This window comes from Glandiceps talaboti, chromosome 3 (assembly GCF_964340395.1).
Source record: "Glandiceps talaboti chromosome 3, keGlaTala1.1, whole genome shotgun sequence".
NCBI lineage: Eukaryota > Metazoa > Hemichordata > Enteropneusta > Spengelidae > Glandiceps > Glandiceps talaboti.
Window position 1 is genome coordinate 29,314,624 of NC_135551.1, and position 13,919 is coordinate 29,328,542.

The 13,919-nt window shown below is 35.2% G+C and overlaps 1 protein-coding gene across 2 annotated transcripts; it reads left to right on the forward strand.

Annotated features, from left to right (window-relative positions):
* The first annotated feature begins 1,342 nt into the window (after positions 1-1,342).
* Positions 1,343-10,914, forward strand: LOC144432524 (uncharacterized). 2 transcript variants are annotated; one of them, XM_078120749.1, is made up of 4 exons: positions 1,343-1,469; positions 4,771-5,148; positions 5,812-6,725; positions 8,063-10,914. In XM_078120749.1, exons 1-4 carry the CDS (start codon positions 1,349-1,351, stop codon positions 8,162-8,164), a joined length of 1,515 nt encoding a protein of 504 aa, XP_077976875.1. In that variant the 5' UTR covers positions 1,343-1,348; the 3' UTR covers positions 8,165-10,914. The 2 variants fall into 2 exon arrangements, with proteins under 2 accessions (XP_077976875.1, XP_077976876.1); XM_078120750.1 differs by having other exon boundaries at positions 5,812-6,719.
* Positions 10,915-13,919: the final 3,005 nt, after the last annotated feature.

Here is a 13,919-nt window from a genome sequence, read left to right on the forward strand (position 1 = left end):
CTATTGTTCTTTCACGGATACACCATTGCATGATGGGTCTTCTCAGACATAACTATTCATAAGATGCGCACTGAATAGTCATGACTTCTAAGAGGTATTTCCTTCATTTCAATAGTCATGAATATCCATTATGCAAGTAATAAATCAATAAAGGAAGTGACCTCTTAGTAGTCATGAATATTCAGTGTTCATCTTATGAATAATCATGTTTACGAAGACCCATCATGCAATGGTGTATCAGTGAAGAACAAAAGAGGTTTCAATTTGGTGTTTCATGGCAACTGGATGAAAATCATGTGATATGAAAATCATGAAATGACTCGCTAGTCTACTCCAGAACCCAAAGTTTATGAAAATACCTATATTTTCTCGAGTGGCGTCCCTTTTAATGACAAATGGTAGCAGATAAACGAAATTTGTGTTCATATCTTGGGTTAATCACTTCATTTAAAGACAACATAAAACTGGACCTTTTTTGATAATTCTCATAACTCTAAAGAAATTCCTTTATTTTTGGATTGTTAATTAGGTTATGGTTTGTAGCAAATATCTTGTTTTCCTTGTCATATAACGGCATTGTTAAACCTCCGTTATACGCAGATACAAATTGATGACATTTCAGCAACAAAATGTGATATGATATGATATGATGTGTATCTGCATGTGTATAATCACATTAATTTAAATCTTATATAATAGTCCTGCTGTGTATATATAATAATTGCCAACTTACGGTTGTGATTCCTTAACATAGAAGTACTTAGCTCCACTGTTCCTGTCTATGGGGATATTTTTGTCATAACCACCTTTCTACACGAAATGTACTTGAATGCGTCATCTTATCAGCAACATGGTACATATAAAGTGTTATCCGATTTTGTTCAGAACATGTAGAAATCAGAATAATGTTTCTTCCCAATCTTTTAGATATGTTTTATTATTCATGACCAGCATTGTAATATATAAGACTTCTTTGTAGTAGCTAACGGCAGTCTGTTAAAAATCAGAACATACTTAGCATGTCACATGACATGATTCCTTTAAGTTCAATTGGGATTTTAGCTTCAAGCGCGACACGTGCATAGTGACAGTACGATGCCGGTGATGGTGGATCAAATACACGATCATTCGAGTCAACAAATCACATGATCGTTCATACACTATAAGTGCGTCATGCACTTACAAGACGTCGCTTCCTGGCAACACTACAAGCACAGGGCATTGCTGGAGGGAGGCTGTCTCATTACCATACTCCCACTCGCCGGTATATCTACCTATAATAACGTTTAAGGTGTCTTTGGCTTTCATTTCAGGTGTTGTTAGAATGGCGTTCGCATCGTCATTATGGATGGTATGGATGAATACACTAGCGGTTTTACTTTTGGCTATTTCAACAACGTCATTTCCATTATCCAACTATGGTAAGGAAACCCAAGACGTTCTGGAGGACCTTTTTGGTGAAAACTTTGGTAAGTTTAATCCTTGAGGCTGTAGCGCTAGCAACGAAGCCATGAAACTGACGCGGTTAAGCAGGCATGATAAAATATTTCTCCTAAGTGACTTGGAAAATAACAAAATGTGTTTACACTTCTACGTCGACCGATATAATAATAATATATTTATTTTTAGTTCATTTTAATTTCTAATTATTTACACTATGTATAAAGTTTTGAGGATTTTACGACCTACATTAGTATTTCTCTTCTGTAATTTACAAAGCATTCCTAAAACTCTACAAAAAAAATCTCAGATTTAGAACAACTTAACTCCAGTCAGTATATATTTGTTTTGTATACAAGATTCTACACTCACCACTAATCCCAATATACTTAACTATCCAGTCGTTGTCCTGGTTAGATCATAGACGTTACAAAGAGAACGCCTATGGTCAGATATAATGTACATAAAAACGGTTCTCATGCTTGTATTTATGCGACATTTTCTATTGGTACCAGTGGAATATACAAGGATTTAACCTTGACTTGATCTTATACGGCTTTGATCGATTGAAATACTTGTGTCAAAGACAAATTAATACACGAAGCAGCGTCAACATATTATTAAACCGTTGAATGAGTAAGGAGTTTGTTGTTAACATGAAAATATCTCATTAAGGAAAATAAATTTATTTTTAATCTCGTTACATTTGATAAATGCAAATCAATCCCTTGGCGATGATACTGGCTTTGACCACACTGTTTTCAAGTTGATTAGTTGTACAGTTGCAAAGTCCCATTGCAATGATCGACATTGAAAATTTGCCAAACCAATTCCTTGTGTGATTTTAGAAACTAATCTAAGAAAACGCAATATGGTGATGTCCCTAGATAGAAAAGTATGATAAAATATTAAAAATCAAATACAATATTAGAATGGAAGGTTGGCTTAAATATCAAGGATGATTGGCAGGCGTTAACATCTGTTCAAAGAACAATTTATAAACTAGAAATTGCACACTTGAAATCAACTGACTTATTGTTGATATTTCACATGTTGAGTAATGATATCAAGAGTCCACGTTGTGACATTTACGATATTGTGTGATTTAGGAACACTCAACTTACAACATCACAATTGACAGCGTTGAATGCTCAGCAAACTAACAAGTTTTCCTTACTCCTACACAATAAATTATGAATGATGTTTATAGTATTTCAATATTTATGAAATATCCCTGTCTATCTGTGATTTGTGAAAGAAATCTTCCGGTATAGAGTATTCAAATCCGCGGATGACGTCATAATTCAGTTAATATTATGAGATTGTGCTGGTGTGTCTGTTGGCAAAACCTAGCTCCGTGGAGTTGGTATTAGCTTTCGATAATTCCCAATACTGTAGCCCGGGGCCATATGAAAGCTATTATATAAGGTTTCATAAAAATTTTATATATGATATGTTGACATTACGAACTTGCCATGGTATGGAATCTAACACAAAGAACACTTTTAGATCCAGTGTTTCAACCCTCATGTTTGAATAAACATACTAGATTGTATGTGAATGTACAAAGTGATGTTGGCGTGACGGTATATGTCGATGTACCAGTAATAGATCGAATTGCTCTAGCAAAGTATTATGTGCTAGTTTTCAAAGTAAACCGAAAAGCATTCTGGGGCTGATCTTTAAAGTTTTAAAATTCAGTCGACGTAAATGTAGTAAATGAAAAGAAATGTGACATAAAGCTTTTAAGTTATCGAATTGTAGAAGATTGAGTTATTTGTGGAGGAGGGATTTGCGAGAAAACCCGCTCTGAACACTCATCATTCTATCTCTAATGTGCAATAAAAATTGTCACGTGAAGTTAAATCCTTAGTGCAGAAAGTAAGTAAGTCAGTCAGTCAGTCAGTCAGTCAGTCAGTAAGAAGGCAAGTAAGCAAGCAAACGAGCAGCAAGCAAGTACTACTTTTTTTCCAACATGCCTTCTTAGCGTGTTCATAGTCACGCAGCAAGACGAAAACAGAGTGTTCAAAGCTGTTAGTTTGTAAATAATTACAGTATGTATATTTATCATATTATTTACGATTTTTTACTTTTGACCCAATTTGACAATTTTGGCGAGTACGTCTTGCTCGATTTCGCACATTTTTCTGTTCTATGCATAAAAATGAAACGTGTCTGTTATTTCACTCCTCATGTTCGTAATACAATTTTCGGATATATGACGAACTACTGTTTCTTTATATAGCCTTACAACCTAAAGCTGTTTGTAACTGTAATTCTAAGTTTAATTAGTTTATGTTATAACAACCATTTCCAAAAAAGATTATATTTAATACTTTTATAATGACAACATGGATCAATATAAATTTTCTATCAAAACTCTAGAAATTATTTTACCACTATTCTCAATCTAACATCATTATTCATATTATATTACACGCGATTCGCTTCACTGAGTTGTACATAGGCTTTGAAAGTGCAAAATATTAGCATTTTCTTAGCTGAGGTTTCATTCAAACTACCAGGAAGGTTGGCTGCCATGTTGACTGGCTAGCTTGCTCACATACAGACGGACTGGCTGTCTGTCACAGGTGTGCGTTTATATTTCTCACTCATAGTACGTATTTGCCCGAAGTTATCTAGAGTTTGCACATAAACTGCATCTTATCTTTCACATGTTGTGAAGGAGCCGGGGTTAGGATTTCTTAACAGATCAGCAACGATTCACTACAGCGTATCGATACTTATCTGCGATATAACCATATGATAGTGATAGATCTGATAATGACAGATTGCTCATTATTACACAATTGTCAACATTAATAGCATTCACCCTTATCAGCTCCCGTCCTCAAACGCCAGTCCAAAGGTAAAGAGGACGCGTTATTGGCATAGATGTGTCTTAGCCACACAAAATGTTTGAGATTGGTTCCACTATGGTCATTTATTGTTCTATTTTCTGTAGAATAAGTATCGATCGCCAGTATGTATGTATGTATGTATGTATGTATGTATGTATGTATGTATGTATGTATGTATGTATGTATGTATGTATGCATGCATGCATGCATGTATGTATGTATGTATGTATGTATGTATGTATGTATGTATGTATGTATGTGTGTATGTATGTGTGTGTGTAAGTATGTATGTATGTATGTATGTATGTATGTATGTATGTATGTGTGTGTAAGTATGTATGTATGTATGTATGTATGTATGTATGTATGTATGTATGTATGTATGTATGTATTGATTTTCCGTAATAATGATACACAAACATTAAAAATATCATTCCATTCATCTGTAATTAATTATTTTTGACTACAGATAACAAAAATTACGAACCAGTACGCCTTACTCAACGTGATCAAGAACGACTAGAATACGAAGATTGGCCTAGAAAAGATGAGAAGCTAAGCCGACACAAATACAAATTTGACAATGAAGATATGTATGGTACCAAGTATGATTTATTAGGTGACCCAGAATATCTGAGAGAAGTCTACAAAGAGTTATTCACTTTGGTTTATCCTGTAATTTACCAAGAATATTTGAATATTTTTCTGTCGGAGCTTAGAAAAAATCAAGAAGAAAATCAAAACGCCAATGATTTGGCGCCATTGAAGAGAGCCGCCGACGATAATGATTTCTGGAGATACTACGTCACACAGGAGGACGATTTACCCGGATTGAGGAGACGAAATAGTAAGTAAGAATGCAGTATGCTCACAATTTAAGGTGAATTTGAAATTTTAAAAAAAATGTCTTTTGTTGACACTATTGTTGACACAAATTATATCGTAACTCATTTAAACGTACGGTTGTTAATGACGTCATTATATTGATACAGAAGGGCATGTATGGTTTGTTTACAGTCACGTGATATCTTAACGTACTTCATGTATTTGAGTCAAGCGGTACAAACTTTAATCAAAATTTCTATGCAAGTTTTTTTGTTTCAAGATGCGAGGGCGCTCTTATCTTGATATTTTCAGGGAAAGGGAGATTTTATCGGCAACACATTCTTAATTCAATTTTAGGTCAACAAATGACACTTTATCTGTCAAATTCAGTTAAAGTAAATAAATCATTCGTTAAATACCAACTAATGCAGATTGTAAGGTTATCAAATTTCAACTGACATCAAAACGATTCACAAGTTCAGTTTTCCAAAATAATATTGCACTTGTCTAAAAAGTTGCCGATGTTTTCAAAATAGACAACTTAGGGTTTTCAGTTCCAATGTTTTAAGTAAGTCTAAAATATCCACTTTTTGGTAAACTACTGTAAAACGTTTACCGCCAAAATAACTGAGTGCGTTATTATTCAAATGTAAACTAACTTTGTTGTCCTTCTTTCTTTCCCGAGGTTTCGAGTTATCTGACCAATACTTACTGAACGAGGGGTTGCCTCTTCGTCAACGCAGCAGTACGAGAGAAAATGGTGATTGGGGTGACCAGCATTTAGGTGCAAGAATTGACCGTGCCTTCGCGAAATCTTCAGGGGTGTCAGACAAAGACGTGTTAAACAAAAAAGCTGGGGACACAGACACAAACTTTGATCATTTTGACTGGGAAAATTTTCAAAATCTTGCGAAGCGATTTCCTAGTAAATTTGGCTATCATACAGAGAACGCCGGAATACCACCATTTATCCCCTATAGGTGGGAAGGAGAAACGTTAAATAGAGACCCTGGATTTGAAGTTTATAGACGAGATGGACAAAAGGACGGTTATTTTCCTGGAGATGAAGATTTGAGCATGCGTGATACGTACTTGACAACCCTCCTTAACAGACGCGCGGAACCAATATTAGATCTAGTTGGACCCTATGCTGGTTACAACATGTATGGTAAACTTTTATCGGAAGGTAAACGCACTCGCCATGATGACATTGACCCGTACTTTGTACAAAATCCCAATTTTCCATTCAGTGATGACGAAACCCCTTTCAATGAAGACATATCGCTTGACGATATTTCCGTTGATGAAGATGATTCGTACGATGAAATTCTGGAAAACGATTCTTCAATCATGTCCGACGAAAGCGAATCGGAGGAGGAGGAGGAGGAGGACGAAGAAGAAGAAGCAGAAGAAGAAGCAGATTTGTGGGATCCTCTACTTAAGAAGATCGATGACCTACCTGATATTCCAGAACAAATGAAAGAAATACAAGAAGATGAAAAAGAAGGAGTTGACCTCGACAATGACCTTGATGGTGTATGGGTTCCTCCAGAAGTGGCTGCAGCTCTGGAAGAAGAAATAGACGAAAATGAGGTGAAGGTAATTGACTACATTTTCAAAAGAGCACAAGTACTTAAGTTGAGTCTATACGTTTTGGGCGTAACTTGGCTGTAGATCAAAAAACACCAGAAAACAAACCTGACATGTAGGATAATACATAAACAATTCAATAACATAATTTATTATACGCTTACTAAAATATCAAGGAAACCACTATTCTGTTATTACCCCATCGTCTTCATTACAGTTACATGGTTCATGAACCGAAACAGTAAGCAGAGCGTGAAAGATTCGTCATTCTTTTATTGTGGTGTATACCCGTTATGGTTAACAGGTGCGCCACCAACGTCGGATCTTTTAGTCTGTCACGAAAGACGAGTTTTTCTAAAATAAAGTACAGGATGGGGAGGGACCACAATTACTGGAGAAATAAGAAAGAACACACACACACACACACACACACACACACACACACACACACACACACGTCAGGTTTAACTTGAACTGGTCTAATTTTTCTCTAAATAAAAATACAACTATATTTGTACAGGGAAATCGCTTGTACAAAAAATACTTTGCCTATAAACTTAGAGTACACTTGAAAATTACTGATGGTTGGTTGTGTCAAATACAACTACTCACAATGTTTGACGTGCAGTCTCATTTGTCTTGTATCAAAGCGAAGACTTGGGACACACTATTAGCACTGCAACACACACAACTTGTGGATGGAGATTGTTCATTATATTGTTCACGAATGCAAAGTTTAGTTCCACACAATGTAGTATTCACAGTCCCCTGCAAAATGTTGAGTTTCCAAGCAGGCAGAGTTCAGAACTTGCTCATACAGGAATCCCACAGCATACTACAACAACGTTGTAGGTTAATCACAGATCAAATTCTGAAGATTAGCTCCAAGAACTGTCAAATATTGTCCCTTGCATATTAGTGTCTAAACTATCTTGCCACACACGATTGGGTGATCCTAGTAAGTGGCACCAGGTGTCCTTCATAGTATATGCAAATTCAGTCAACTAGTTTATCTACTAGCCAGCCATCTGTCGAAACATATTACCACTAGGCTGAAATTACATACATGCGAATAAACATGTTTTCGATTTTCATATATTGTCATCAACTGTGAGCTGTCATTTTTTTTATCAACAATATTGAACAATTCTAATAACCATACCATATTTATATGAGGCACAAAGTAAGAATCACTATATAACATACAATATAAGACCTAATATACGGACATCGAGTGTGCACGATTGTTGGTTACTACCCACATTAACACAAATTTTAGCAGCAGCAATAATAAATTCAAAGTTTTCCCAAAAATGTAATACAGCTTCCCTTTAATTTCATTTCAGGGAATGCCTGAAGTAGAGACAGAAAGAATGGATATAAAAGCACACTTACGACAACAAATTATAGAATTGTTGCAAAAAATCGGCACCCTGAGAAGACGGTAATACCTGTGACGTCAGAATTACTCAACAATGCAGAACTATCTGATACCTGGAACCGGATTGGTCGATTGACGGTGTTTAGAGATGAACTGTTGAGTCCATTGTCAATGGTAAATAGAGCAGACGACATTTTTGGAGGAATGAAGAAGGGCACAGTATTCACCTTATTTTCTTACACTTGGAAATTTATTATCTTATTGTTCAGAAGTCAAGACATTGCTATTATTAATCACGTCAAATTGTTGTTTGTCACATTCATTAAAGTGTAATTGGTGTAGTCTTGTCTCTTCGTCTCCTCATTTTGCAAATTAAAATGTTTTTTACATATCATAAGTCATGGAACTTGGCGAGAGTGCCCTCCCACGGTCAAACAAAAGGCAATATTGCGTCAAAAGCGATTATTGTGTTTACTTCAAAAGACATCAATTAAAGTGGCACTAAATGAGTTTGTAAGATTTTTACCAAAGTAGAAATACCTATATAAAACTTTGAGTAAACTATGCTAGTATAATGTTAATACCATTGATGCATACCTTCTATAACATTGTAATTGTCTTCTGGCAGTTCATTGCATAGTAAGGGTTTCCTTGACATTTTATATATATGATAAATTACGTAATCAAATCGTTCATAAAGTTTTATATCTTAACATCAGGTTTGAATTCAGTTAATTGCCAGTAATGGTTAAACGATCTTCAGTAAGCAGAACAGTGTGAGTACCATTTGAATGCAGCAACATTTACGCCATAAATGTATCAACTCGGCTTGTGCCCCTTTAAAAGACAAATAATTCATGTAATTTGTCACAAATTAAAATTGAAAATATCGATATTAATTCATAAATTCATGTGATGTTATATGGTCGTCAGGGTAAGGGTGTTTTCTTCAGTAGCTGTTACGTCATTCAACAAATAATTCAAAGATAAACATTCGACCTTACAAAATTACTGGAAATAATTCGATTTTGTGTTATATTCTGGCGTGAAAAATTTTCCCGCCAAAATATCTTGTCTGTTAAGTTTTGGACATTATACAGACCTCTAAAATTGGGATTGCACAATTTAGTATGTAGAACAACATCAGGAGTAAATCACATAGCATGTGAAATGAAATATGTACCAATGCGTACAGCTACTCTGACCAAATCTTAAAGGCATTTCTCATTGGTTTCAGTGAATGACATAACAGCTTGAATAAAGTACTACACCATGTTGTGATCAAGTTTGACAATTGAAATATTGATCAAATATCACTTGTTTGTTCTATATCACGATATACTTAGGCGCAGCATATATGATTTCAACAATTATCACAACTTGTCACCAGACCTTTCATCGTAATTACATTGTGAGTTCTCTAAAGGTGTATAATAGACACACTGCATTATAAACTATCAATTATCCTGATATGAGTTCGATACAAAATGACAAGAACTTGGTCCCAATGTGGTTGAATTTTATTCTGGTACACCGATAAAGCCGTAACATGAGGCCAAAACTGCACAAGTTGTGAAAATGCTTTGTATCTTGAATAATGACTTAGTCGTTGCTATGGAAAGTCTATCATGCTGACAACTTTGAGATGTTTGCATTCTCTAAAAAAAACATGATTGACTTTTATTGTAGTGATGTTTCCCGATTTTACAATAATATTAGATATTTCTGTCGCTTTTTTGTTCCGTGTAAGTATACAAATCACGTTGTAATTAACTATCAAGTTCCCCATCCTGATATTTTCATTTGAGGGAATTTCTGCGATGACGCTTGTGGAAATAAAACATTGCATCTTTCATATTTGTAATAAGATGTGGATTACTTTTGCCGACAGTCTGAGATGTAACAATTATCTTGACTGTTTTCTTATCTCACACATGAATAAAAACATCTTCTTGTACTTGTTTGCTAAACCTCCACTTCCTTTCACAGTTTTTTTAGAGTACAGTCTGCGCAACATCATTATAATTTAACCAGTCTTAGTGTCCCTGAAAACGTGTATCACATGTATTGATGACATGTATCTGTACAGACAAAATGTTACAATGTCATAACCACAGAAGTGGTTTGCGGTGAAGGCATCGTTTTAAATACACCGTGGATGCTGTGTTCGCTGTCAGACATACGCCAACTGTTTCTGGTATTGTGTTTGGTACAACCTTGATTGATAATAACTTTATTCAATGTATATTGCAGTTACATTAAAACAATTAATACAGACTAATCAATAGGCTCTAACTAAGTGGATTGGAGTTTACAAAGGGGAAAACAAGTCGATAGTTGGTTGGTTCAGTTATAATATATTGAGCAGACTATATTTTATAGACAAAACTGTGACCTTGCATTGGTTGTTTCAACCACGTGTCCATCTGGACAGGATATACGTTGTTAATGTTGTGCTTTAATTCACTTGCACAGCGGCGCAAATTCTGCTCAAAAATAAAAATCTTTAGATTATATGCTATTTCATTCTGTCATTGTTTATTTTTTATGTGGATTGTATGAAGGATTTCCTGTCACGTGTCAAAAGTTCAAAAGCTCTTAACAAGGCCAAATGCATGACCAAAATAACGGCATTAGTGATTTGATATCATATGTCATGTTTACATAAATAAAGTTAGATACATTGTGTATGCTGGTAAGAACTATAACTTATAAGTAGCAATTTTAATTGGTAAAATGACTAATTTTCATCTGCTGTACATGATCATGTCTCGTCACTGTTGTCAATGTGTTTTGTCATGCAACCTTAAAATCGAAATGTCACTCATTAAACAACATATCAATAAAAATATTTCTACTTTATGGCATCTGGTTTAAGCTTCTGCTAAAAGAAGAAATTAGAAACAAAATGTCTAGAAACACGGCTAACTTGTTATATTTACAATGTTTTAGTAAATAAGTCAGAGGACTTGCGATCATGAGTTGAAATTTAAATCTGTCAAGTAGCATTTTTTACTAACCAACAATGAAGTCGACATCAACGTATTTTTGTTAAATACAGAGAATCCATATTAACAATTATATTGGCATAATTGTGTGACCTCTGTTGGTGCATTGTTCCCTAAAGCTGAATAGCTACAATATTCGAACAGCAAACTATATGTTGCTCTAAGAATAAAAATGATCCGAGGCAATGTGCTGTTCTTATGCTCAGCTATTATATATACTTAATGATATTATGAGTAGTGACTCGGAGATTCACACTTCTGCTGCGATCTTTAGTACAAGAGGTCTGATTATAGAGGATTTCGTTGGATTAAAATATTCGCAATTCTAATTTCTATATGCTTTCTGTTTACAAAATCACATCACGAAATATCATATCGAGCACACTTGACAGGTTTGTATTGTTATATCAACAGAAATCCAAGATATTTTTGACGTTGAAGGGAATATTCAAACCTATTGTGTCATGTCACGTCACGTCACGTCATGTCACGTCACGTCACGTCACGTCACGTCACGTCACGTAATGTTCGGTTCTTATATAGTGCTTTCCCACACCGTGCTCAAAGCACTTTACAATTATTACCCCTGGCCTGGAACAGAACGGCACAACGGCCCTTTAGTCTTCCTCAACTTCCCGGGGAGCACACATTGCAGCCATTTAAGCGCATAGAATTAAAGCCTTCACATTGCAACCTACATCCTACCAGGTCCCCAATTATACAGCTGGGTTGCCTGAGGCACAGTTGTGGTTCAAAACTTGCCCAAGGACTTTAGCCACTCAGAAACAAACAGCGAGCAGCGACAGAGCTCGAACCTGTAGATTCCAAGCCGGTCACGCTAACCATTCACCCATCATGACTCCATGTCATGTCATGTCATGTCATGTGTTATGTTACGTAGAAAGGTACCAAAGATAACTTAGTAATTGTGTTAATTGTAGATTAAGATTGTTGTTTGTACAATAATATTGTAATATTCATCTAAATGTAAGACCCGTTTGATGGAAGGATTCAAAATTGACCATGAATGTCTCTGGTAATATTTAATGAATTAGCTATATATTTACATGTTTGTGAAATGTGCTCAATTTGAATATATATCAAACTGTGTTCTGACACCCTGAAAAGTACTCTCTCTCTCTCTCTAGAGTGTACGTGTAAGTTTCAATATACTTGTCATTTGTTTATTTTGATTTTAATAAAACGGCCGAACAGTAGCATTATTGTTTGAATGTATATAAACCTAATCTGAAACCTGAAATACTTCGGGAAAACCACCATACATCACCACAGAGAATTACGGAGCAAAGCTAGTGGACGACGCCCACTATAGGTAGATTTATGAATGCCATAAGATTCATTACCTCGAAAAGTTACGTTATGTTTTTTATTGTTTAGCAGTTTTTTAAGATTGAAATTCCATACGTGCTTTTTGATTCCCCAGCACCATAGCAAGCAATAACATTAAGTATGTTTGATATAAATATCGTATCAAAAACAATAGTGTGTGGTCAATCAGTCAAAAGATGTAAGAGATGATGGGTTATTGTTCATGGCTTCTAGAGATCCTATTAACAATATTGACACGTAATGTAAGTTATTACAGTATATACAAAAAGCGTTCCTTTGTGAAAACACAGGACAGCTTACCAGCACATATTTTCGACTTGGCGAGTTAGTGACAAGGGTTATGATTGGTAGCATTAATTTACATATCTTTGCAAGTACTGTATTTCTACCATAGATGAACCAATGGCGCATATTTTTTACAATTTTTGGGCTAAGATGACATGATATATATTTGGTGACTATGAACACCCATTTATGATTAAAGTGGAGGGATATACAAATGTAGTTAGTTTTAAATACTGTTATAATTTGGTATGTGAACTTTTCACAATAAACAGATAATTCAGTAAATGAAACAGCATATATGTACAAGATAAGAATGTTGACACTTTTCAAAATTATAAATGTCATTTGCACAAGAAATAAAAATTGATTGAGCGAGCGAGCGAGCGAAAAACAGGAAGGAAGACAGACAGACAGGCAGGCAGACAGACAGACAGACAGACAGACAGACAGACAGACACACACACACACACACACACACACACAGACGGGTGGGCTGAAGAACGGCCAGAGAGACAGATGGACGCAGACGGACGACGCAGATTCTGGTAGAGTGAAAATATGGTATATAATAATCTTTTTCTATTATGACATATTAAAATAAGGGAAATAAACTAATAATTATTAAAAGAATGGAAGAAAAGAAAAGCAACAGGTTGGTCTCTTTGTACTAACTCCAAACGTATTGTATTGAATCATTGTGGTCTTCAGACAGACATTGGAAGATTTGGCATTACGTTTAAAATTGATATACCAGTATCTTTCAATACTATCGACCTAGGTGACCTAGAGCTCATAAAGTCATACATCTCCATAGGCCGTCCTCCAAATTTGGATATCGATACTATAAAATAATACTATATCTATTTACAAGTTTGCCAACAGTAGCGTGTCTCTCTGCCTTAGGCCAGAAAAAAAAGCTGTTCAACGGGCCCTACCTACCCATATTTTTGGCATTTCAATTTTTTTTTGTTTGGTGATGGGCAAAATATCCTCATGCTGGCTTTGCATGTCAGTGAAATGCACACTTTGTTTCAAAATTAAGGGAATTTCTTTATATTTTCTGAATAGTACATGTAACAATATACATTTGAGTCAAATCCAAATTATGTACTATCAGTGGTTTACTTGGCTCTGATGATGCATACAAGCATGAATTGAGATAAAATTAAACTGTTGCTT